The sequence below is a fragment of the Pelophylax lessonae genome (assembly GCF_965119305.1).
Source record: "Pelophylax lessonae genome assembly, chromosome: 8".
Classification (NCBI taxonomy): domain Eukaryota; kingdom Metazoa; phylum Chordata; class Amphibia; order Anura; family Ranidae; genus Pelophylax; species Pelophylax lessonae.
The window spans coordinates 35,360,823-35,388,336 of NC_138775.1; the positions used below are offsets into that span (position 1 = coordinate 35,360,823).

A 27,514-nucleotide genomic window follows, 5' to 3' on the forward strand; every position below is an offset into this window, starting at 1 on the left:
ATATAAAGCCGTGTAGTGTTGTGTCAAATTTAGATTATTATGCAGAAGTACCCCCTGGGGTGCACATATCACTAGCTGAGATCTTAAGACGTAAGATGTAGGATATATATATAATTTTCAGGTCACCAGGCAGTCATCTTATTATCCAGGGCCAACGCAAAAAAATACCCAGAGAAACCCAGGATTGTCAGATCCACAATGCTAAGAATAGCAGCGACATCTGTGCAACATCTTTTTCGTAAGGCAGCCTGTAATCTCCCCTCCCCTCCGCTCCCTCCCTTGCCGGATCCCATCCATCCCGTTATCCGCTCCGGAATCTCTCTGCATTTCTCTTGTCTAAACCTGAGCGTGATTAAGAAATCCCTCATTTGCCAAAGCAGCGGTAATGGCCCAAATGAGTCTCTGATTCCCTCTAATGCACTGATCTACGTAGTCTTTGGGGATTTAGAGGGATTGGCCTTTCCCTACCTCTTAGCTGGTCGTCTGCCATTGTCATCTCATGTGTGCTGTCCTAGTGCACATGATGAGATGCAGTTTTTTTATTTTTTTTTTCTCTTTTCTTTCTTTTTTAGAGCTGAAGCACATATTTTTTTTTTTTTTTTTTTGGTTATATCTATTCAGTTTTTTGGAGATAAAGGAAAAAAACCCTCAATAAAAATGAATTGGGTTCAGTAGAGCACTGCTGTAACGAAGCCAAAATACAGATGCTTATGAGGCAAATATACTTCTGTGTGTTCACTGCGCCTTCTGCAAATTTCATAGTTGAGGGTCTGAACCTGGAAAAAGTCAGTTCTCCGAATACACTAGGGGCAATTATATGGTTTGCAGTTTGTAAGCTGTGCCATCAATTAGTATCATATTGGAAAATGTGTTTAATATTACACCAAATGGCCAAACTTATCTGGCCACCTGCCAAAATGATTTATGCCTCGTACACACGCAACGATTATCGGCCGACCGATCGGCCAACTTTTGTCCAGAGTGGTGTTTTGTTGGTTGGAATGTGCCTAGACTGCACACAAATTTTCTCAGCCAACAAAAATCAACTTCAGAAGTGATGTCATGTGCTGGTTTACTTTCCTTGTGTTTTTTCTTCTCTGAGCATGCCCAGTCTTGCTCATCAGATTTTTGTCTGCCGAAATCTGTACTGACTGACGGAAAATCGGCCGTTGTGTTGACGGCCAACAAAAATTTTATAGCCTGCACACCAGATTTTATTCGGTCGAAAAGTCGGAGTCGGTTGTCGAAAACATCATACTAACAAGCCGAAAATTGGCCGATCGGACATTGGCTGAAAATTCCCGGCCAATAATCGATGCGTGTGTACGAGGCATGAGTTCAGGTGCTTCTAGTGAAGGTTAGTGTAATTTTACAACATTCAAAGACATTTTAGACAATTGTGCACTTCCACCCTCATGGAAACAGTTTGGTGAAGACCCTTTTCTGTTCCAGCATGACTATGCCCCTGTGGACAATGCCAGCTCCATATAGACATGGTATGAGAAGTTTGGTGTGGAAGAACTCAAATGGACTGTACAGCACCAGATAGGCTCAGGTCTTCTCCTCCATCTAAAAAAAATGCTTATTTGCCTGAATGGGCACAAATTCCCACCAAAACCTTCTGGAAAGCCTTATCAAATGGATAGAGGCTGGTAAAGCCACAGAGGGTGGCCAACTCTATTACAGAATATGTTACCTCCGCATTTTAAATTCCTGATATATCCCTGATGTACCATGTACTTGAATCGGCTAAAATTGCAACCCATAGGTATCGGTTTTGATTATTGGAGCATTTGTATGAGTACTCGTGCAAATACTTGGTATCGGCGCAACCCACATTTTAATAGGTTTGGAATGGTATGTCAAACAAGCTCATATGGGTTGGTCAGGTGCCCCAAAAATGTTTACCAAATAATGTATACTGATTTCAATAGATCCCTTTTAGGCTGCATTCACATGTCAGTGTATTGATCGCGGGCAGAATCGCCGCGATTCCGCCCGCGATCCGGAAATCATTGCAAATCGCGGGACGCCTGTGCGTTGCCCATGATTTACAATAGCACCCCAAACGCTGTGCGATGTTGCCGCGATTTCCGCCTGCCGAATCGCGGGAACATCGCGCAAAAAAAAAATCGCGGGACGCATTACGCCCAAAAAAGTACAAGAGCTTCTTTGGAGCGTAATGCGCCCTGCAATTTTTTTTTGCGCGATGTTACCGCGATTCGGCAGGCGGAAATCGTGGCAACATTGGGGTGCTATTGCAAATCACGGGCAACGCACAGGCGTCCCGCGATTTGCAATGATTTCCGGATCGCGGGCGGAATTGCGGCGATTCTGCCCGCGATCAATACGCTGACATGTGAATGCAGCAAGAAAGTATCCGCTTTTTCAAATAAATTGGGATGGTTTTTCAAAATGTAGCTGCACTTTTTATCATGAGAATCAGACATCCTCTGCAGATCAAATGTACATTGCAAGGCAAGATTTTACCAAACTTCATTGTAAAGGTCTTCCCTGCTGCTGCTCCCCATGCATTTCTGAGTGGTAAGTGGTAGGGTCTGCCTGCTGTAATCACATGATCAGTCCCAGTCATGTATTAGGAGAAGAGCTGCTGGGAAAAACAGGGAGCCAATCCAAAAAGTGAAAATTCTCGTGGCGTTCAATACACGGTAGTTAGAGAGGGGTTTTCCTTATTTCAAGCACTATTAGACAATCAGAAGGCAGCAGGTTTTAAAGAAAAGTAATTTGTAATAACATTAATGATGAGCATTGTGGTTGTTTCACATCAATAGAGACTGCATAGAGTATATAACAGACCCTGTTTAGCATTGAGATTAGAGGAGATTAGCAAGGCACAACAAGACACATAGCCTGTATACGTACTGAGCAAACAAGACCATTTACTGACTATACCTACAAATAAGGTTAATTAAACCCTAAACAACTAAATTATTAACAAAAATCCTTCATCTGCAAATCTGAAAACCTTAAAGCAGAACAAGTTAACTGCTTGCTTTGGTCTAGGGCAGTGGTTCTCAACCTTCCTAATGACGCGACCCTTTAATACAGTTCCTCGTGTGTTGACCCCCCAACCATAAAATTATTTTCGTTGCTACTTCATAACTGTAATTTTGCTACTGTTATGAATCGTAATGTAAATATCTGATATGCAGTATGTATTTTCATTGTTACAAATTGATACAGGGGCTGCGGGCATGATGCAATTGATGCAGAGGCTGCAGACATGGTGTAGGCGATACAGGGGCTGCGGGCATGGTGCAATTGATGCAGGGGCTGCGGGCATGGTGCAGGGGCTGCGGGCATGGTGCAGGGGCTGCGGGCATGGTGCAAGGGCTGCGGGCATGGTGCGGGCATGGTGCAAGGGCTGCGGGCATGGTGCAGGCGATGCAGGGGCTGCGGGCATGGTGCAGGCGATGCAGGGGCCTGCAGGCATGGTGCAGGGGCTGCGGGCATGGTGCAGGAGATGCAGAGGCTGCGGGCATGATGCAGGGGCCACAGGCATGGTGCAGGAGATGCAGGGCTGCGGGCATGATGCAGGGCTGTGGGCATGGTACATGTACAGCTGTGGGCATAGTACAGGAGGTGCGGTGCTGTGGGCATGGTACAGAATCTCCCGTACCATGCTCGGAGATGCAGGGGCTGCAGAGTGGTCTCAATAACCATTTGGTGCGGCGCCTTGCATTCAAAAATGGTCCCGCCTGCCGTCAACATGCCACCACGCATGCACCGTCTGCCCGAGAATAGCCGAGCGTGTACGGGCTTTTCCGAGCTGCGTCGCATGCGTAGTGTATCGGGCTGGCCACGGCCATTTTTTTTTTTCAGGTGCCGCTGCTGTAGTGCGTTCCCTGCCTAAAATCATGGTAAATATGTGTTTTCCGATGGTCTTAGGTGACCCCTGTGAAACCCCAAAGGGGTTGGGACCCACAGGTTTAGAACCGCTGGTCTAGGGGTTTGGAGTGCCAAGATATACTTTCCTAATCCTCCGATCCTCCCAGCACAAGACCAGTCCCTTCGGCTCCTGCCTCCCCTGCTGTCCGTGGGTCTTGTGGACTGTTCCTGACGTCATTACACCCATAGACCAGCTATTGGAACAGTTCACTGCTGGACGTGGAGGAGCGCCGTTTTCCTAAGGATCACAGGATCAGGTGAGTATAGGCTACACAAAATGAGCAGTTAACCCATGGAGTGCAGGAAAAAAAAATGTTGCCCGGAGCTCGGCTTTAACAAACTGTTCCTGTAGCCCTCAAGTAAAGCCTCCATACGTTAATTGTAATTTGGCCAGTTCAGTAGGGACTAGCCGAATTTTGATCCATGTATGAGCTGGCTGATTTACACAAGTCAGTACAATCGATCGACTTGTGTACAACCAACCTGCCAGGTTTTTCCCAAACTATTAGTTCCACCGGTTATAGCCAGCAACACTGATCATTGTATTCTGATGGAAGGGAAGGCTCCCCGCTGTCTGAATACAATACCCCAGAGGGAGCGATTCCACGGATGGTAAATCAAGGCATCTTCTTTTTCGTTCAACCTGCTGGTTAAATGAAAAAAAAAAAAATGCATGAGGTATGGGCTACTTAAAGGCTAATATCTATATTTAGTACAGTAACACAAATAGACGAGGAAGCATGTAAAAAGTGAGTTTTCTAAAAAATAAAAGTTTTTTAAAGCAGAACTCCAGCAAAGAAAGTATCCCACGAAATGTAAATAAAAAAAAAAAAAAATCTGCTGCAGTCTGGAGCTGTCCAATACAGTAAATCTTTTACACCACTAGATGTCGCTGGTCCTCCAAGTTCAATGACAGCCAGCATTGCTCACCCCACTTCCTGAGCCCAGGCTGTCCTGAATCTGCCCCCAAAGGATGCGTTATTATGACAGTCAGTCCGCACTGTATTACGGCAGTGAACCACACTCACAAGGCATTACATAAGGGCTGTTGTGTATTATGAAGGAATAAGGACCGATACAGAAGACACTTTTTTTTTTTTTTTTATAAACATGGAGGTCTACTCTAAAAGAAAACTTTTCAGAACATAAAATATATGCTCCGTGTACTTTACCAATACCACCATCATCCCCAGCACAGTCTGTACCCTCCCTCAACATTGTTTGTTACTAACCTCCAGGTACGCTTTGTATGTTCACGGTGGAGCTATTTCTGTGGGAGGGAATACACAACCCGTTGTATAGGTAGAAGAATGGGGCAGAATTCTGTAGCCGTGTAAAAAAAATAAATAAATAAAAAGTCAGTACGCCCCCACAGTTGGGAACTTGCTGCAGCTGCCTGTACTGTCCTCCCACTAGCCAGGGACCCCACTGCCTATGTAGCTTTAACCCTGACTCTTTAGTCTTTGCAACTCACCCACTGTTATGTTTTTTTTTTTTTTCCTTGAAGCCTTTCAGGAGCTCCAACTTTATATATATTTATATAATATATATATATATATATATATTTCCAACTTTCTCGTGCGGGGGCTGCAGAGCGAAAAGAGAAAAGCTTGCGTGTAGCTGCATGACTCAGACATGCAGGGGCTTTTGTTAAGAAAACTGCGGCATTGCACAAGAGTGCCTTTCATTGTTGAGACATTTGCGGAGAACAGTCACTTATCTGTTTGATAATGGCTCATCTCCCAGAATCCTCTGCTTCTTTCACAGTCCTCTCCAAGCCACAAGTCTTCTGCAACAACCTTACCTGTTTATGACAGTCTACCACAAAAAGTGCTCTGTAAAGCCATGATCGCCCTGGGGCAGTAACTCCTTTAACTTATTTAAAGCCAAGTCGAACATTTAGTTTAAATCCACTAAATACATTCAAGGCACAGCAGAACAAAAATTTGCAAAGTCTAACTGTTGTATTTTGTAGCCACAGCCAAGTAAAAAAAGCTTGTACCCTGCCAGCTTGCTGTGGAGAAGGCACTTTCTCTCTGTGTGGAAGCAGTGGTCTCTCTGCAGAGGTCTAGCATGCCCCCTGCTGAATCAGACTTATAGCTCTGAAATGAGTCAAGCTGCTAATTGGAGCGCTCAAACCCTGGCCCTGGAGGAACTCTTTATTGAACAAGGATGCAAGGTACAGCAAAATGGATGGTAGACATGTGAACAAGCACTCTGTGAGTCGTGTGAAACATGTCTACCATCCATTTTGCTGTACCTTGCATCCTTGTTAAATAAAGCCTTTCATCGTGAGCTATTGTCTGGTGTGCGGCCATTTCTCTTGTATCCTGTCTGCGGTGGCGATCTGAGGTCCTGCACCCAAGGCTGGCTGTGAAGTTCCAAACTGCCTGAGCGGTGTACATCTTTCTCTGTGTCCTGGAGGAACTCTGCATGGCAGGCATATGTCCCTGGGCACATACTGCCTTAGAGTGATTGTAACTGGGGAAAAAAAAAATGTATTTGCACAGAGCGCCCCCGAACCTCCTTTAACCAGATCCCCCGCCAGCACTGGCCTCCTGCTTTCTGTCGAGTTCCCCCATTGGAAACTGTTTCCTATGGGGGCATTTGTGCAGGGCTCACTCCTGAGCCATGCTGCCTGCGTCTATAGCACAGACAGCAAGGCTAGGCCCTGCCCCCCCCCCCAACCTCTGCTCCTCTTTTTACTGGCTTTGATTGACAGCAGCAGGAGCCAATGGCCTGTGAGACCAGGAAGTAAGGGGAGAGAGCTGCTGAAGACAGGCACAGCACTGTATTGATCGAGGGCTAAGGCAAGTATAAGTGGCGGATACTATTAAGTGCACCATCCAGCTGCAGAAGCTGTCAGCCTCTCATAGAGTTTGACAGGCTACCAGCAGCAGAGCTGAAAGGCGACCCCTGTGCACTCCATCCACAGCTAAACACTGGAGCCCTGTGCACCAGATCAATGATGAGTATATGGCACTGCAGCCTAAATACATTGGACCTAAACACAGAAGAACCACTGTTCATAATCAAGGAAGAGTTGCATCTACAGCAAGTAGAAGATTCTGCCTGCCACATACATCACAACATACAATGCCTATGCTTTAGCAGCTGATAGGCAGGTATAGGGTTGTGCCAGGCTTTAAAGCCCAACTCTGGGCAACAAAAAACATTTTTCTCCCGAAGTGCCCAGGTCAACTGTTCGTTTGCCTAGGGTAGGGGTCTCTAACCTTTCTAAAAGTATAATGTCCTTCACACTTTAGGAGGGCTGCACTGAGGCCAATGGAAGTAGAAAGTGTCCTGGCATCAGAGGGAGTAAACAATGCCCCATAATTGGTATTAGAGGGAGTAATAGTGGCCCACCGCTGGTTCTCTATTGTTAGTGGCAGGAACTATGCCTTACTTTTGCTGACTGTAGGGGCAATATTGCCCCAAGGGTTGGATAAAAACAAGGGCCACATACAGCCCCCGAGCTGCAGTTTGAGAACCATTGATCTAGGTGATTGGAGAATTGAGATCTACCTACAAGGTCCTCAGATCCTCCCCACACAAGACCAGCCCCTGTTCTGCTGCGCGGGGAGGTTGTACCTGGTTGGGGCTACTGCCAAGGCTCCCCGTTCTGCCTGTCCTGAGGCCTAGGGATCCTTTCTGGGTCCATGGGAGCCTCGTGGTGCCACACAAGGCTTCTTTTTTCTTGTAGCCTTTGTGCTGCAATGCACGGCGGCCATGTTTGTGTAGTCCGGTGGCCATTTTGCAGTGGTTTGCCATAGAAAACAGTGGCAGTTATGACAGTGGAGCCCTTTGGGCGGCGATTTCGGCAGTCCCTCCTCCTCCCCTGGTGCTGACTCCTGGATCGCCATACGTGCAGTACAAATTCTCCTGGTGGTTGTGGTGCCTGATTTCTGCGGGGTTGAGAGTCTGGGTCCTCTCCCTCTCTGCTGAGGATTGATTGGGGCTCTGTGACTGGCAACCGGGTGTGCTGCCAGAGTGGTGGGGTCCCTTAGTAGTTTTTTACACTTTTTTGTGGGGTCCCCCTGGTGACTCATGGAGTCTTTTAGAGCACACCTCCCCACCTGATCCCCTCTCTGAGGCCGCGGGGCCTTCCAGGTCCCATCCATCCATCGACGCACTGACGGAGGTCCTAGAGTCCTTTGTGTCCCGGGTGGAGTTGGCTTTTGGGGGATGGGCTGGCAAAAAAGCACCCCCCTTCCCCTGCTTCATCTGTTACCTCAAATCCTGAATCAGATTTTTCTGCTGCAGACATGGGTTACCCTGCATGGGTCTGTGACCAAGCAACCTGAATCCTCAGATAGTGAGGAGGATTCCTCCTCTTCTGGGACCGCGCACGAAAAGGTGCTGGTGGACGCACTAATCTGTGCATGAGACCCTAAAGATGGAGGACGCAGCTGCAGCTACGATGGAGGCGCAGGTCCCCTTTGGCAATCACAAGCCATCCAAAGCAGCAAAGGCGATACCCCTAAACGGAGTCCCTTCTTAAGAAGTGGACTGTTGCAAGAAGTGGACTTTTGCATCGGTGGTGGACCCTCTGGTTTCCAGATTAAACAAGGCATACATGATTCAGGTTGGAGAGTCCCTGGCCTTGAAGGACCCGGCTGACAGGAAGGCGTAGGCTGTGGCCTGCAATATGAACACCCTGGCTGGTTAGGCACTGAGGCCAATATTCACCATTGCCCTGGTGTCGCAGACTCTGACCAAGTGGGCTAAGCTTTTAAGCTTTTACGCCATAACCTGGAGGGAGAGGAGCTCCCCCCTGTCTTTGCTGAGCTGGCGGACAAGCTGGTCCAGGGGCTGCAGTTTATCTGTGATGCCTCTTTGGATGCGGCACCCCTAGTGGCTCGACTCTGTTTTGACAGTGGTCCTTCGGGTGTGTCTTTTGGCTCAAATGCTGATCTGCGGACCAGACTTCTAAAAAGGCCTTGACTGATCTTCTTGGTTAAGGAGATTGCTTGTTTGATGCTACCCTGGATGTAATCATTAGAGGTCTCACAGGGGGGAAGAGTACCCTTCTTCCACAGGCTACTAGGGGCAAGGTCCCACCTTCTCGGCTCATAAGAAGTTTTTATTTTCGTCGCTCAGGGTGGACTGACAAGGGATCGAAGCCTTTCAGGGCCTCCTCTGGAGGATCCAAGCGAACTTGGCTGGCAAGTCGAGAGCGGGCTTCTCCAGACCCGAGGACATGGCCCCTTCAGATTGAAGGTGTGCCCTCACCTGTGCCTGGGGAGGCGGGACATCTTCCTTGGTTCCCGGACCTGTGGACTTCCCCGGTACAAGACAAGTGGTACAAAGTCATACGGTCCGACTTCAAGATTGCGTTTCGTTCTTACCTTCAGGAAAGGTTCTTTCCTTCCAACGTGCGACTGTCCCCGGTCTGCTTATTGGCTCTCTTTGGGGCGGTGCAAGACCTTTTACTTCAAGGGGTGATTGTCTCGGTTCCGACTTCAGAACGATTTCAGGGGTTTTACTCAAACCTGTTTACAATCCCCAGAAAGGAGGGCAAGGTGCGTCCAATCCTGGACCTCAAGGTGCTGAACTGCTTGTGCAGGTGCAGAAGTTCAGAATGGACTCTGTTCGCATGGTGGTGGCTTCCCTGCATCAGGGGTATTTTCTTGCTTTCATTGACATCAAGGACGCTTACCTTCACAATATATGAACCTTCAGAAGTCCGCCTTGCTTCCTTTAACGAAACTAGACTATCTGGGTCTGACTCTGCCTTCGCCAGAGTACTCCTTCCTCTGGACAAACTCCAGAAACTGCAGGCTGCAACTCGCCTCCTTCTGTCCAGCAGATAGTCATTCCTCTGGACTTGCATGCGAGTGCTGGGCCTGATGGTGTCTAACTTTGAGACTGTCCCGTTTGCATGGTTCCATACAAGGTCCCTGCAAGGGAGATTATGATCTAATGGTACAAGACTCCGCAGTCTCAGGACAACCAAATCCAGCTGAGCCAGGGTGGAAAAGGGTCCCTGATCTGGTGGCTTCGTTCCCTAAAAACTCAGGCAAGGCAAATACTTCCTCCCCTTGTATTGGACGGTGGTCACCATGGATGCCTCCTCTCAAGCTTCCGCCAGACTTCTACACAGGATCGAGGCAGAAGGGATATTCCGGTCATATTAGTGGCCCCGCACTGGCCTCGCTGGGCTTGGTACGCCAATCTGATGTGGCTGGTCGCCGACGTTCCTTGGAAGCTTCTTCTCAGAGAGTATCTGCTGTCCCACGGGCCAGTCTTCCACCCTGCTTTACAGTCGCTGGCTTTGACGGCTGTCGAAAGCCAGGTACTGAAGGATAGGGGTTGGTCTGAATTGGTGATTCCAACGCTGTTAAAAGCTAGGAAATCTACTTCTAGGAAGATCTACCATAGTACGTGGAAGACGTACATCGCATGGTGTGAGGCCCTTGGGGTTTATTCTTGCTCCTTCTTGGTGGCTCAGATCTTGCCTTCCTTCACGGGGGGTTGAACAGATATTCACCTTGAGTATCATCAAAAGCCAGGTGTCTGTTTGGGCAGTCTTCTTTTAACGACCCTTGGCCACACTCTCCCTGGTGCGTACCTTTCTTTCAGGGTGTTTGCCATTTGGTTACTCCAGTGTGGTCTCTGTTTTTGCCCTGGGACCTCAGTTTGGTCCTCCAGAAGTTTACCGTTGAGATTCTTCGGGAAATTCCCTTGTTTACATAGTCTCTGATTTCCATTTGAATGAAGACATTGTGTTGCCTTCCCTGTGTCCCAGGGCAAAACATCCTAAGCAAATTGCCTTGCATGCCTTGGATGTGGTTCGGGCAGCTATGTACTTGGCAGCTATGGAGCTTTTTAGGAAGTCAGACTCTCTATTTGTGCTTATGGATGAGTCTCGGACAGGGTTGTCTGCTTCCTCTGTGACCATTCCCAGTTGGATCAGACAGACGGTGATTCAGGCCTTTTCCATCAGGGGTCAGGTTCCTCCTTTCCCTATCAAGGCGCACACTACTTGGGCACTCCTGGGCCTTCCGTCATCGGGCATCAGTGATGCAGGTTTGCAAGGCGGCCACCTGGTCGTCAGTGCACTTCCACAAAGTTCTGTAAAGTGGATGTGTTGGCATCTGCGGATGCCTCTTTCGGCCGCAAGGTTTTGCAGGCTGCTGTTTAGGAGAACCTGATCCTCTTTGAGGGTGTGTTTTATTTCAGGTGGGCTCCAGTTGTTTTGGTTGAGCTCTGTTGCCTGGTTGGCTACTGTTTTTAGCCTTGGGAATTTTTTGCTGTTCCCACCCCTCATGTTTAACACTGCTTTGGGACGTCCCAATGGTTAAGAACCAAAGAGAAAATGGGATTTTTGACTTACCGTAAAATCTCTCTGATGTTCATTGACAGACACAGCATCCACCCCTCTGTGGAGCTTTATTTTCTCCGATACTGCTTGTAACAAAACTGAGTACCCATAGCAATAAGAGGGAGTAAACCCCCTGAGACTGCCCATAGGCGTAGCCAGACGTTGGGCAGAAAAAGTGTCCTACTCCTGTAGGGGGACGTATAACCCAATGGTTATGAATATCAGGAGCTGTGTCCGTCAATAAACATCACAGAAATTATTTTTACAGGAAGTCCAAAATCCCATTTTTTTTTTTTTGCCCGGAGTTCGACTTTTTAAGCCTGCAAGAAACCCTTACGGTCTTAACATCAGGCACTATAAGGCCTAGGCATTTAGCCATGTGACTTCAAAAAAAGAGGAAGAGCCAAGCCAAACTCTAATTCCACTTTTCAGCAGAGATCACATGACCAATTGCCTAAGTTTTAAGCCACATGACCAAACAGGAGAAGACCTAATCTCCAGGAAAGGTAAGCATTTTAGTCTTTAAAATTATTTTAGCCAACAACATTTTGAGGATAGGTGCATTTTATTAATAAATCTGACCCTTCACACAGGGACTGGTTACATTTCTGTCCAGAATTTATTCTTGTTGCTTATTTGATCTGGCAGGTTTGTTCTAAGATCTGTGACGTGTTGCATTACTGATTTAACAAATTATATATTTTTCTTTCTTAAAGGATCAAACATGCAAATATTGTATCGCTGGAGGACATCTATGAGAGTCGCAGTCACCTTTACCTCATAATGCAACTGTAAGTATTGCATGACCCCAAGAGCAGTGACGAAAAGCAGTGTCTCGTAACCTAGGACAGCCAATCAGGACGTGAAACCCGGCTGTTTGGGGTTACTTCACTTTTCTCAGTAGTTGCAGTCGTTGCTCTTTGCACTATACTATAGAAATGTGTTTTTATTATGTCTATTTGTGGTGCACGATACCCCCTGCTGGCAATCAGTGGTTATTGCCAAATAATTGAATATAATTTAAAGCAAACATTTAGATATATATAGAAGCCCATTCCCTATTAAAAATGGTTATGTACGGAGTAAAATATTAACCACTTAAGCCCCGGAGGATTTGGCTGCTAAACGACCAGGGGGTATTTTGCGATTCGGCACTGCGTGACTTTAACAGACAATTGCGCGGTCGTGCGACGCTGTACCTAAACGAATTTGGTGTCCTTTTTTTCCCACAAACAGAGCTTTCTTTTGGTGGTATTTGATCACCTGTGCGATTTTTTTTGATCACGCGCTATAAACAAAAAAAGAGCGTCAATTTTGCAAAAATAGCAATATTTTTCCCTTTTTTTTATATGAAATTCCCCCCCAAAAAAATGTAAAAATCAAAATTTTTAACATTTTCGGCCAATTTGTTTTATGCTACCTATGTTTGGTAAATAAAATCGCAAAAAGCGTATTTTGATTGGTTTGCGCAAAAGTTATTGCGTTTACTGACTAAGGGAAAGATTTTTGTCATTTTTGTTGTTTTTTTTTTTAACGCGTAATGGCGGCGATCTGCGATTTTTTTTTTTTTTTTTTTTTTTTTTTTTTTTTTTTGCGGTACTGCGACATTGGGGCGGACAGATCGGACCCTTGACTGACATTTTTGACACTTTTGGGGTTACCAGTGACATTTCTACAGTAATCAGTGCTATATATATGCACTGTTACTGTAAAAATACACTGGTAGTGAAGGGGTTAACTTTATTTGAGAGGGAGGGGCTGTGTGTGTCCCTAGGGGCGTGATTCTTACTGTGATTGGCTGTGGCTTCAGCTGTATGCAGAGTGATCAACCGATCTACATAGTAGATCCATATGATCAGCTCTCATACAGAGGGGAGAATGACAGGTGGCTTGTTTACACAAGCTGCCTGACTTTCTCCCTCTCCCCCGCCGATCGCAGACTGGCCGGCGGACATCGGGTCCGCCGGTCACACGCGCGGGGGGGGGTCCGTGACCACGCGGGAGCGCGCCTCCGGCGGCGCGCGCACGCTCCCTAGACCCTCACAAGCTAGTGACGTAGCCCTACGTCCCTTTGCCTGTGAGGGGCTGACCGCCGACGTAGATCGGCGTGCGGCGGTCGGCAAGTGGTTAAAGCAGAACTCCAGCCAGATATAAATTACACAAATGAATACAGCTCTATTTCCATTATTATATGGATTTTTATTGTGCAAGCAGTGTTAGTACCTGAATTTGGCTTGGTATCCATCTTTTGAAAATCCCTGTTAAGAAAAACTCAGAATGGTAGAGAGAGAAGCTACACAAGAGATCAGTTAGATGTGCTGTACTGTTAGGGTCCTCTCACAGGGGCTTTCCGCCCGACGGACTCCGTTTTTGCTCAGCGGGGGATCGATACGCTGGTCTGCGCTGAGCCGGCGGATGACGGGTCCTTCTACACTTACTGCTCTTCTCTATGGGACCGCCTGTCCGTTTTCATCCGATCCTATCTGATTCGATCCTCCAGACGGATGGAAAATAAGAGTTTCCATCCGTCTGGATTTCACGGACAGGATTGGATCGGATAGCAGCAGGTGTCAGCGGACATGTCTCCGCTGACCTCTGCTGCTCCATAGAGGTGCATGGAGCATCCGATCAGGTCCACCTGAAAAACGGGACAGGCGGACCTGATTGGAAAGCTTGTGTGAAAGGGGCCTTAATGTGCAAACCAGGGAAATGCTGAAAGCAGGAGAGCAGAGCTCAGTCTGCTGCTTCTCCTTTCAATGTCCAGTCAATGCCTGAGGGAAGAACAAGATGTGTTGCTGAACTGCAGGAGAGGAAAAATTAGGTCTCCTGCCCTTCCAGACACGACTGTGCGGTGTGGCAGAGCTGTATAAATCTGCGGACTGCATGGATAGATCCTATGGCAGTTAAAAGATCTCACATCTACTTATTCTGTGTATTTAGTGATTTGCCTGGAGTTCAGATTTTTTTCCTTCATGTCTGACCAACTTAGGTTGTCGTGCTACAATCTGCTGCATTGATTAGACAGCCTGTGCAGTCAAACGGGTTACTCTTCTGTGTTTGGTGAATGGCGATATCAGTATATGTGAACATGAGATATACACTATATTACCAAAAGTGTTGGTACGCCTGCCTTTACATGCACATCCCAGTCACTTTAATGGCATCCCAGTCTTAGTCCGTAGGGTTCAATATTGAGTTGGGCCACCCTTTGCAGCTCTAACAGCTTCAACTCTTCTGGGAAGGCTGTCCACAAGGTTTAGGAGTGTGTCTATGGGAATGTTTGACCATTCTTTCAGAAGCGCATTTGTGAGGTCAGGTACTGATGTTCGATGAGAAGGTCTGGCTCTCCGTCTCCGCGCTTACTCATACCAAAGGTGTTCTGTCGGGTTGAGGTCAGGAATCTGTGCAGGCCAGTCAAGTTCCTCCACCCCAAACTTGCTCATCCATGTCTTTATGGACCTTGCTTTGTGCACTGGTGCGCAGTCATGTTGGAACAGGAAGAGGCCATCCCCAAACTGTTCCCACAAAGTTAGGAACGTGAAATTGTCCAAAATGTCTTGGTATGCTGGCGCCTTAAGAGTTCCTTTCACTGGAACTAAGGGGCCAAACCCCACACCGGAATTGCCCCTCCACCAAATGATTTGAACCAGTGCACAAAGGGGATTATGGTGTGGGGTTGTTTTTCAGGGGCTGGGCTGGGCTTGGCCCCTTAGTTCCAGTGAAGGGAACTCTTAAGGCATACCAAGACATTTTGGACAATTTCATGCTCCCAACTTTTGTGGGAACAGTTTGGGGGTGGCCCCTTCCTGTTCCAACATGACTGCGCACCAGTGCACAAAGCAAGGTCCATAAAGACATGGATGAGCGTGTTTGGGGTGGAGGAACTTGACTGTCCTGCACAGAGTCCTGACCTCAACCCGATAGAACACTTTTGGGAGGAATTGGAGCAGAGACTGGGAGCCAGGCCTTCTCATCCACATCAGTGCCTGACCTCACAAACTAACTTTTGGAAGAATGGTCAAACATTCCCATAGACATTTACTCCTCAGGACACTTCCTACAGCGATGGAAAGATAGTAACAATGAAGTACTTCCAACATATATCTGTGCCCACCATCCAACATTGGGGGAAGGCACACCCACCGACTGGGTTAGCCAACCATCAAGAACATGCCATAACCAATGGTGATTATCGGATGGCCTTTCTACCCAGAGGTAGATCATATATATGGGGCTGCCAGGATAAACAGCCTGATCACTGATGTTTTTATGAGACATCAGGGGATCTTTTAGCCCTCCGAAGTCTCCCTTGCCCTCCACTCTTGCACAGGGTTTGGCACCTCCTTGGTACTGTAACGTGATTAAGCAGCTCTACAGCCACTCAGATCACTTTAACTTGACAGCCATTCATCAACAGAAAAAAAAAATACCTAGCTTGTGGCTGCTGCAGTTCACTTTAACCCTTTGGATACCAAGATATTTATGAATATACCTTGGGAGCTAAGGGGCTAAAAGGCCATTCTTGAGCACCAGAGACTTTGCCTAGGGTTAGATGATGTCACCCGTTTGCTTCAGGCAGGGGGGGAAGCATTTTCTCAGTCTCCCCCCCCAGTGATCAGTCTCTCTTGAACATTGGAAGTTTATAGCAAGTCACAAGGTAAGAGGCTGCAGCAGATGCTGATCTTTGTCAGACATTTGGGACCACGGTTAAGAACTGCACATGCACCAGGATTTATATGCTTGTGTCATCTCTAAGCTGGCATCTTAGTCCAGGAAGTAGATGGTGACCTTGGATGATGCCTGAATAAAAATAACCGTCCTTATGGAGAGAAAAGTAAATAAAGGCATTGTCCAGGGGAAGTACCGTAATCTCTGCTGGAGGTTATAAATACCTGGAAGTGTTACTCACACAGTACTTAGCATGCATGAACTTATTATGAAAAATTTGTCTGATGATTGGTCCAATTTACTGTTATAGAGGGCTATGAATGACCTAGTATTGCCTTGTTGCAGGGTGTCTGGTGGGGAGCTGTTTGACAGGATTGTAGAAAAAGGCTTCTATACGGAAAAAGACGCAAGTCAGCTTATTAAACAGATCCTGGATGCTGTGAAGTATCTGCATGACATGGGGATTGTACACCGAGATCTGAAGGTAAGATTAGCCTTTTCTGTTCCTTAAGGCCCCTTTCACACTTGTGCGACTTAAGTCGCAAAATGTAACCGCAATTTTGCTGCCGCAATTTTTCAGAGATTTTGATGGGATTTTGACTGGGCTTGTAGCAATGCCTATGTCTTTGGACCTCACAACACATTAAAATCGGGCCAAAGTAATGTAGGGACTACTTTTTGAAGTCGGTGCGACTTCAAGTCACACAGATATGAACGGTACTCATTGGAAATAATGGAGAACAACTTGTCATGCGATTTTGCAGTCCCAAATCGCAGGACAAGTCGCACAAGTGTGAAAGGGGCCTAAAGCAGAACTCCAGGCAAGCAGCTTGCTACAGTGTTGAAACACATAAAAGTGAACCATCCTGCCTGTGTAAAGATTTGAAATTCTGTGCAGCTAGTCGTGTGAGCCAGAAGTTCTGTGCAGCTAGTCGCGTGATCCAGAAATTCTGTGCAGCTAGTCGTGTGATCCAGAAGTTCTGTGCAGCTAGTCGTGTGATCCAGAAGTTCTGTGCAGCTAGTCGTGTGATCCAGAAGTTCTGTGCAGCTAGTCGTGTGATCCAGAAGTTCTGTGCAGCTAGTCGTGTGATCCAGAAATTCTGTGCAGCTAGTCGCGTGATCCAGAAATTCTGTGCAGCTAGTCGTGTGATCCAGACGGTACAGTCAGGCAGATGACACCTCTGTTCCTTGGGTTCGTTTTGGAGCTTCCAGTTTTCTCTTCGTTCAGCCAGCATTATAAGCTCCAGTGAGCAGGGAGGTGATTGCGGAAGTAGTAAGCTGACAGGATAATAGCCCTGGAAGGCAACCACTGGCCCTGGCTTCATTAAACACCTGTAGCAATTTAGATCTCATCCTCAAAGGTCTTGTGCACTTCTATTGGCAACCCATCCTCTCCAGGGGTCTTTGAGTTAGGGAACAGACTAGTCGACCCCCTCAACTCCTCCGTCCGTGGTGCATCTGACCTGTCTCGGTCCACCGAAGAAAGCGATGGCAAAGGGACATTATCCACATATCGTACCAGTTGGTCCTCTGAGTGGGATTGTTTAGAGAGGTAAAGGGTGGAATGATAATTGACCAGTTCAGTTATGATCAGCTCTTGAGTGGTAACTGTCTTGCCAACACGATCTCTCAAAGCACTTATACCCGGGGAGGACCGGTGGGGGTGAGCAAGCTTAGCTATAAGGCGACCCGTCTGCTCCTCTTCCTCGTAGAATGCCAACCTATTAAAGAAGCAATTTCTCTCGGCAGCTGAAGTGGTTATGTGGGATAATGCCTCCTGAGCCACTAGCTTTTACATTTTACATAGATTGTATTCAGCCTCTCTCTATATGAAGACAAAAAAAAATACACACATGCACTCACACTCAGTGGGGGTCTGTGGAGAAATATACATGGAGGGATGCACAGACCTCTACAGGCTAAACAATGGCACCCCAACTGCTATTAGGAATTTCAATACAATCCTTGGACCCATTGTCAAACCCTACGCTGGTGCAATGGGTTCCGGGTTCCTCCTGGTGCACGACAATGCCCGCCCTTATGTGACGAGAGTATGCAGCCAGTTCCTGGAGAATGAAGGAATTGATACCATTGAATGGTCCCCACGCTCGCCTGACCTAAATTTAATAGAACACCTCTGGGACATTATGTTTCGGTCCATCCGACGCCACCGTCTGTTTAGGAGCTCAGTGATGCCCTGGTCCAGATCTGGGAGGAAATACCCCTGCGCTGTATTTTGATTATTTTGCATCCACTGTAGCTCTTTATCAGGATAAAAATAGTGTTCTTTGGATGCAACTCAGCATTCTTTCTCTTCCAAACACAACGAGTTGAGTTTTTACCAAAAAGTTCTACTTTGGTTTCATCTGATCATATGACCTTCTCCCAATCCTCTTCTGGATCATCCAAATGCTCTCTAGCAAACTTCAGACGGGCCCGGACATGTACTGGCTTAACCACTTAGACCCGGTTCACATTTGTGCGAGTGCCGGGTTCGCATGTAATGTCGGAGCGCACTGCAATGCGATCAGCTGTGCGGTGCGAGTTTAGCCATACAGTTTGTATGGCTAAATTCGCATCGCACCCGGTGCAAACACGCACAGGAGGCATTTTTGCAGCCGCATCAGGATCGGATCGCACAGCGGTTCACACTTGTGCGATCCCATCCTGTGCGAACTGCACGATCGCACTGCGATATGCGATCAAACTGGGGGTGTCGTTAAGATTACATTGACACCCCCAGCGTATCGCATATGGCAGTGTGAACTGCCGGGGGTGCGTGTGCGATGCGGGAACAGGCTGCGTATTCGCAGCCTTCCCGCATCGCATAAATGTGAACCGAGCCTTAAGCCCCAGCCCTATTTCGGACACTTTTTGTTCACACGTTAAAAACCAGTATTTTTTCCTAGAAAACTACTTAGAACCCCCAAACATTATATGTATTATTTTAGCAAAGACTCTGGAGAATAAAATGTCGGTCATTGCAATAATTTTTGTCACGCGGTATTTGCGCAGCGGTCTTTAAAGCGCCATTTTTTTGAAAAAAATTTGAAAAATCACATTTCACTGCATTTAAAAAATACTAAACAGTAAAGTTAGCCCATTTTTTTTTGTATATTGTGAAAGAACATGTCACGCCGAGTAAATAGATACCCAACATGTTACGGTTCAAAATTGCGCCCCCCCCCCGTGGGATGGTGACAAACTACGGTCAATAGAGATCTCAATAGGCGACGCTTTAAATTTATTTAACGGTTACCAGTTTAGAGTTAGAGTGTAGCTGTTTTTTTAAAATTGTTGCTCACGCTCTGGCGATCGCGGCGATACCTCACATGTGTGGTTTGAACAGCGATTTCATTTGCGGCTCGACTTCCGTATACGTTTTTTTTTTGTGCGCGAGCTAACGGTGACGGGGGTGGCTAAATTTATTTATTTTTTTTTCCCATTTATTTTATTTATTTTTTTAACTTTATTACAGTTTAAAAAAAAAAAAAAAATAAATCTGATCACTTTTATTGCTGTCACAAGCAATGTAAACATCCCTTGTGACAGCAATATGTAGTGACAGGTACACTTTATGGAGGGATCGAGGGTCTAAAAGACCCTCGACCCCTTCACTACACTTCCCTGTATGCAAAACGTCAAAAACTGCGTTTTTGCATACAGCCGATTTTCAAATTTGCCGCCTTTTGCAGCACAGTAACCCGGAAGTGACGTCATGGACGCCGCCTCCGGGTTACGTCAACGGAGACCCGATCGATGCCGTTTCCGGCATTCATCGGGACTCCATCCAGCCGGCGGACGTGCCGGCTGGGTGCTCGGGGCTCCCGGTGGGACGGGAGCCCTGAGCAAAGCCACGGAAGGCGGCGGGAGGGGGGGGCGTCTCCTCCCGCCCCCCCGGGTACCGATCGAGCGGCTCCCGAGCCGAGGTACCGACGGAAAGCCAACCGTTGGCTTCAAACCACGGTACCGGGATGATGCCTCTAGCTAGAGGCATCATCCCGGGACACTACCGCAAAGTTTACCGACGTAGCCCTACGTTAGTATGCGGCAAGTGGTTAAGCAGGGTGACCCGTCTGGCATTGCAGGATTTGAGTGCCTGGCGGCATAGTGTTACTGATGGTAGCCTTTGTTACTTTGGTCCCAGCTCTCTGCAGGTCATTCACTAGGTCACCCTGTGTGGTTCTGGGATTTTTGCTTACCGTTCTTGTGATCATTTTGACCCCACGGGGTGAGATCTTGCGTGGAGCCCCAGATCGAGGTAGATTACCAGTGGTCTTGTATGTCTTCCATTTTCTAATAATTGCTCCCACAGTTGATTTCTTCACACCAAGCTGCTTGCCTATTGCAGATTCAGTCTTCCCAGCCTGGTGCAGGTCTACAATTTTTGTTTCTGGTGTCCTTCGACAGCTCTTTGGTCTTGGCCATAGTGGAGTTTTTGGAGTGTGACTATTTGAGGTTGTGGACAGGTGTCTTTTATACTCATAACAAGTTCAAACAGGTGCCATTATTACAGGTAATGAGTGGAGGACAGAGGAGCCTCTTAAGGCCTCTTTCACACGGTCCGCCTCCGTAGGCGGATCCGTGTTGCTCAGCGGGGATCGATCCGCGATCCCCGCTGAGCCGGCGGATGACAGCTCCGTCTCCGCTTGCAGAGCGGAGAGGGAGGTGTCTCAGCCCCCGCTGCTGTCTATGGGGGATCGGATGAGAGCGGATCGCCTGTCCACTCTCATCCGATCCGATTCCCAGGACGGATGGAAAATAGGGTTTCCATCCGTCCGGATTTCATGGACAGGATCGGATACGGATGGCAGCGGGTGTCAGCGGAGGTGTCTCCGCTGACATACGCTGACCCATAGGGATACATGGAGGATCCGATCAGATCCGTCTAAAAAACTGACAGGCGGATCTGATCGGACCGCCCGTGTGAAAGAGCCCTAACGAAGAAGTTACAGGTCTGTGAGAGCCAGAAATCTTGCTTGTTTGTAGGTGACCAAATACTTATTTTACCGAGGAATTTACCAATTAATTCATTAGGAATCCGACAATGTGATTTCCTGGATTTTTCCCCCCACTCTGTCTCTCATAGTTGAAGTGTACCTATGATGAAAATTACAGGCCTCTCTCTCATCTTTTTAAGTGGGAGAACTTGCACAATTGGTGGCTGACTAAATACTTTTTTGCCCAACTGTGTATGTATGTATGTGTGTGTGTGTGTGTGTGTGTGTGTGTGTGTGTGTGTATGTATATATATATATATATATATATATATATATATATATATATATATATATATATATATATATATATATATAATGAGAGAGAGATATTATATAGATGTATAGATATATATTGTATAGATGTATAGATATATATTGTATAGATGTATATCTTATATATATTGTCTAAAAAAAAAAAAAAAAAAAAAATTATATAGACACACACTTCTTTTTTTGGGGTGGAGAGAATATTTTTAATCTGATGTCAGCAGAAGAGTGAAGGAAACAGAGATGTCACTCATTCATTCAATCATGCGAATCCTAGAGGCATTACTATAGACAGCTCGGCAGTGACAGACTAGTTAATCTCGTGAGCTTTGTCTGACAGGAGATCCCAGCTCCCAGCACTGTTCCAATTAACGAGTGCCAGAGCAAAATTTAGTATCCATGCCTTGTATCACTGCAGAGGAAAAGCAGCCAAGGTCTCCCCCAGATCTGTCAATTGCAGGGATGACTTGTGCTGTAAACTAGATTTGTAAAGACACCAGAAGGCAAAACTAGATGAACTGAAAGCCCTTTCCATCCTCATTTGACTTTGATCAGTTGGTTGATTATGTTCTCCTTTCCGATTTTTTTACAAAATATGCTTTCTTTCTAATGAGTTGTTGATTTCCTTTGCCCTTGTACTAACTGTATAAAATCCTGCTGCATATACACCATATGGCCAAAGAATGGGGAGATTCCCCCAAATTATTAAAGAGGAGCTACAGTCTTCTAAACAAAATTGAATTTATTCTTTGTGACTTTTAGGACTTGCAGCATTCAATTTGTATATTTTTAGAACTGTCCACATATTATGTACTTGCCAAATCTGTTATTTATTCTTTCCTCCTGGAAAGCTGGCAGTGGCCATTGCAGATGTGGGCATCTGAAGCCTGCTCCTATGCATTTCTGGGATTCTGTGCAGCTGGCTAGCCAGCATGCACCTCCCGTTCTTGTGCCGGCGCAGTAGGATGCACAAAGACTCCTGGGATTGGTGACCCAGAAGTCAATGGGATAGGTGGATTACGTCACAAAGAGGCTGTGACCGGAAGTCCGGGGGGGGGGGGGTAGTAAAGGGTACTGTTGACGTCACAGCAATGTTTGAGGGTATATACTCGATCATAAATAAACTAGTTTAGGACTCCAAAAATGATAGAATACTGGTATGACTTAGTTTTTGGACAGATATTTTGGTACACATCTTTGGAGTTCTAAACAAGTTTTTTTATGATAGAGTATATACTTAATAAAAAATTACTTGTGACTCCTCCTGGTATGCAATTTCAGAAGGTCGTGACTTTGAGGTCTCTTTAGCAATTGTTAGTCCATGTCTTAGGGTACTCTGCATTCTGAACTGGTCCCAGGCATGGTTCAGCCCCTTGGCCAGTTTAATTGTGTGAGTGCTCCGAACCGTGACCGGTTAATCAAACCGCACCCAGGACCGATTGGAACCGGTGATCCCGGGTGCAGTTCACTTCTGATGAAGTATGGTTTTCTGCAGTGTGAGTGCAAACCATACCAGAGAACAGTTCCCCCATAGAGAACTGTGTAATGAAATGGAGATTGCTGGTCTGGTTAGCAGGGAAGTGTGCCCAGGGATATTTGTTAGTTTTCCTGGGACCACTTCCTTATATTCCAGTGTAAGTACAAACCAGTAGGGGAGTAGGGATGGGGGACAAGTGGACCCTGGCACGGTTCACGTACAACAGTCCCAGTGTGGGCAATCCTTAGATTTATAAATGTTCCCACTGTTTATCAGGGAATATGATTTGCATTAGCGGTTCAGTGATTTGTTCCATGGAATTGCTCATAATAATGTACACTCTGAATTGATTAATGGCTTGCCTCACTCTCTATTGTCCTATCCTCCCTACAGCCAGAAAATTTGTTGTACTACAGTCTGGATGAAGACTCCAAAATCATGATCAGCGATTTTGGGCTGTCCAAGATAGAGGGATCCGGAAGTGTCATGTCCACGGCCTGTGGGACTCCTGGATATGTAGGTCAGTGTGCTCCATATGGTGTTCCTAGAGTGGTGTGCTAGGTGTACCACCATTGGCTTCTCTTCTCAGGTAGTTGATACAGGTAGAGATGAATTCAGGTAGTGGTTTTACCCAGCTGGTTGGCCTTGGCCATGGAACACTTGACCTCACAACTGCAGTCTTTGCAGTCCTAGTCCTCTCCATTTCAGTGTGACCGTCAACATTCCACCATTTAGTTAGGAATGAATAGCAGAAATGCGAAAACCAATCTTTCCTGATGTCTAATGAAGCTCTTAATGGTGACAGTACAGTAGTAAGGACAATCTGTGGCTTTAACCCCGTCAGTCCATACATTCTTTGCACCCAGTGCTTAGTGGCCTTACCAATTTACCATAATACTTTTCTGTAGATATGCAATGGATAAGTGATTAGCATCTATGAATGTTAAAAAATGTTTTTTTTTTTTTTTTTCCCCCCCATACTATTATGTTTTATAAAAAAAAAAGTAAACTAAAAATCTAAATTAACCACGCACTTAAATGATTTTTTTTTTTTAACCAAATGAACAAACATGTCATACTTATCTGTTCTGTGCAGTTTGATTTGCACAGAGCAGCCCCGATCCTCCTCTTCTGGGGTCCCCTACTGGCACTCCTCTTCCTCCCTCCCTCCATCCCCTCCCTTCCTCCCTCCATCCCCTCCCTCCCTCCATCCCCTCCCCTCCCTCACCTCCCCAGTACTCCCGAGCAAACTGCTTGCTAGGAGGGATACTTGTTCATGCTCGATTCCGAGCCGCACTGTGTGCTTTTATTGACACCCATGTAGTGCCCCGACCCTACTCCCTTGTCACTGGATTTGATTGACAGCAGCAGGGGCCAATGGTTCCCGCTGCTCTGAGTCCAGTGAGGAAGGAGAAAGAGCATTTTCGCTGCTCTCATGCACAGCGCTGGACTGAGTTTGGCTTCCCCTGCTAAGCATGCGAGTCCATCCTATGTGAAAGGGGCCTACCTTTCCAAAACGAAACAAAAAAATGTGGCTTTAGATATGGTTTAACATTCGATTCCCTTTAAACCCTGGTTCACACTGATGCGGTGCCAGATTCGCAGCAATTCCTGTGCGTTTCCCACACTGCATCACAATTGCACCCTATTCATGCACACTGCTGCGGGTGTCAACATTTACGAAATGACACCCCAAAAATGGTTTGCAAAACGCAGTGCGATTGGCAGAATCGGAATCGTTGAAAAAAAAAAAGGTGCGCATGCACATCTTTTTTTGCGCAGTTGCCATGCAATTTGAGCCATACAAAATTAATTTAAGCTGCCCATGGGGTTGGCTCAGATTTAGCAAAGTCATGCTGAATCATCCCAAATTCTAGAGGTGGAAGGCCCTGTAAGCCCCACCTGCCTCAACAAAAGTTCACACTAGAGAGCGGTGCGGGAAAATCAAGTTTCCATGCATGTTTCCCACGCCGTGTTCAAAATGCACTGCCCTTGCAATCTGCCGCAGGTGTTAATGCAATGTTACGAACACCCCAAACGCAAGTCGCAAAGGCAGTGTGTTTAAAAACTACAATGCAGTCAGATTGCAGTTCGTTTCTAAAAAGTAGTGCGATGCGGTGCGCTTTAAGACCATTCCAAATAAATTGACTGTGATTTGCACAGGAATACAGTGCAATTTCTTTGCGATTTATGGTGTGAACTTAGCCAGAACACGATGCGGGAAACCTGTGTTCCATGTGTGTTTCCTGCATTGTGTACAAGATTCACTGCAGTTGTGATCTACAGCGGGTGCCAAAAATAAGTTGACACCCCAAATGCCGGTCACAAACAGCCCATTTGCCTGCACCAGATAGCATGGTACAGAAGTACCTTGTGATGCAGTTGCAGTGAGTTTCCAGAAGTAGTGCATGCACTACTTTTGGTGCGTTGTAATTTCAGCCCGTTCAAAATGAATGGGCTGAAATCGCACTGCACAGAGCTGCACGTGTTCCTGTGCAATTCCCGGTGTCGACTGGCCCTGAGCTGGGGGGAAAATATCAGCTGAACATTCACTTTGCCCTATCAGACTCAGTCACTGTTCTGATACATAGGCAGCCACGGGTGCCGGCTGCTGGAAGACAGCCGGCAGTGGCGATCCCTCCATCAATGCTGTTGGCGTGGATGTGGAAATTGATTGATAGGGCTGAACAAGAGAAAATCAAGCCGTGCATGGCCAGCTTTAATAATTGTTTTTAAAGACATATATGCATCTTTTCTTTCAGCTCCAGAAGTTTTAGCTCAGAAGCCGTACAGTAAAGCGGTGGATTGCTGGTCGATTGGCGTCATAGCGTACATCCTGTAAGTAATGCTTGTATTTTACACAATAGCCCTAAAAGCTGAAGCTTCTGTGAGGGCCAGTCATTGGTGTGCGCAGCCTATTTCATTAGGGTGTGCACTAGTGATCGACCGATATCGTTTTTTTGTTGCCGATACCGATATTTTGGCCATTGAATATTGGTATCGGACGATATTTTCGTACATTTAAAAAAAATTGTATTTTATATTTTTAGCCCCAAACACCTCCTCTGCACTTACAAGCATTCAAAAGCCAAGTTTGGCTGTTTTGAATGCTGTCATTTTTTTAAATCTGGCGCCGAGTACCCGGAATGTCATGATGTCATGACATCACTTCCGGGTTTTTACATGGAGACCCGATCGGAGCCAAATGCAGCTTTGATCGGGTCTTTGGCGGCCGTGCAGGCTGATTGCCCGGGTCTCCCAGTGGGACGGGAGATATGGGCAAGCCCCGGAAGGCGGCGGGAGGGGGGACGCTCCTTGTAATGACAGCCGAGCGGCTTCTGATTCACATCGGTTGTCATTACAAGACAGCCGGCTGTCGGCTATGGACACGGGTACCAGGGTGATGCCTCTAGCTGCAGGCATCACTCCGGTACAATCACTTGTACTTTCCGAAATATCGGCCACCTTGACAAAACCAAATATCCAATAAAAAAAAAAAAAAAAGTTGCGTTAAACAAAATAATATTTATCACAAAAGTGTTGACATACAATAAATGATATAGTTAAAAATGTCCATACACACATCATTGTACAACACCAGTGAAGTGACGATTATCCACCAATGCTTCCCACAAACGTGTGGCTATCAATGCCAAGAGTGAAATTCCTCCACCAAGATAAGATGGCCTCTTACCGTAACGAGGGGACCTAAATGATCAACAACACCTGTGGCATAACCCCCGCCAGGGCCTCTTGGATACAGAGGAAACACAGAAGGTAATCCTATGGGTAAGTATCCACACATCCACCTGTCCCCAAATGTCACAGCATCTTCCACATGAGACACATACACATCTTCCACTCACACAAGCCCGTAGCTGCGCTTCCTAGGTGGCAGCGCGCTCTAGGCAGCTGCCTAGTTCGCCTAGTGGTGGCGCCGGCCCTGCTCACACTCCCTGCACCTGACACAGAGAAAAAGTGACTTCTGCCATTTTCTCCATGTCCCGTTTCTCCTCTGACAGGATTCCCATTTGAAAGATTCCCCCGTATTCCAGTTACACTGAAAAAATGTGTTAAAATGTTGGATTTCCCATCATTTTCTGGAGACAGTAGACACCAGGGCTAAAAGTGAGAGTGAATTTTCTTAATGGTGTCACAGCCAATAAAAAAGCATTTCACCCTAATATTGAGGACCTTCCCAACTCTATTCAAAACTAGAAAAGAGTTAAAATTGGACAACACTGAGAGCATTTTGTTAGCTTCTGGAGTTTTTTTTAGACTGGTTTCACACATATGCGATACGGGAACTATCGTGATTTTAGTGCGAGTTCCCACATTGCATCTCCCCCGTAGGCAGCTCACACTGCCCTCTGCAAACTGCTGCTGGTGTCAATACAAAGTTAATGACACCCCCAGATCTCTTCACAGATTGCAGTGCGAACTGTGAATTCGGACAGGATTAGGATCGCATAGGTGTGAACACCCTTGCGATCCGATTCCAGTGCAGAGGAAAGAAAGGTTCCTGCACATTTTTTTTGTGTGAATCCAATGAAAGTTCAATTTGCATTTGCACAGACATCCCATGTGATCTGCACAGCAATACGGTGCGAATCACATGCGATGTCTGGCGTTGCATATGTGTGAACACAGGCTTAACCTCCTGGATAAGGTTACACCTGCGATTTGGAGGCGGTAAAAACAGCCAGCTGAATCGTGGTTTCACCACCCCCCCCCCCCCCCCTTAAGCTGGCCAAAAGCAACTAAACGGGGTTGCATACATGCCATGGCTGCAATGCTTGTCTTTTCGGCATGGCAAGAATTGTACCCCTGTTTTAAGTGATCGGGCCACGTCACAACCACCCTGCAGCC

General features: G+C 46.6%; 1 protein-coding gene across 2 annotated transcripts in view; it reads left to right on the forward strand.

Annotated features, from left to right (window-relative positions):
- Positions 1 to 27,514, forward strand: part of CAMK1 (calcium/calmodulin dependent protein kinase I) — a 234,217-nt gene that overhangs the window by 179,417 nt on the left and 27,286 nt on the right. For both annotated transcript variants that reach the window (XM_082265775.1, XM_082265774.1), the window contains exons 4-7: positions 11,950 to 12,024; positions 16,247 to 16,385; positions 23,039 to 23,165; positions 25,408 to 25,483. In XM_082265775.1, coding sequence (XP_082121901.1) covers positions 11,950 to 12,024; positions 16,247 to 16,385; positions 23,039 to 23,165; positions 25,408 to 25,483 — 417 coding nt within the window. The remainder of the gene's footprint in view (positions 1 to 11,949; positions 12,025 to 16,246; positions 16,386 to 23,038; positions 23,166 to 25,407; positions 25,484 to 27,514) is intronic.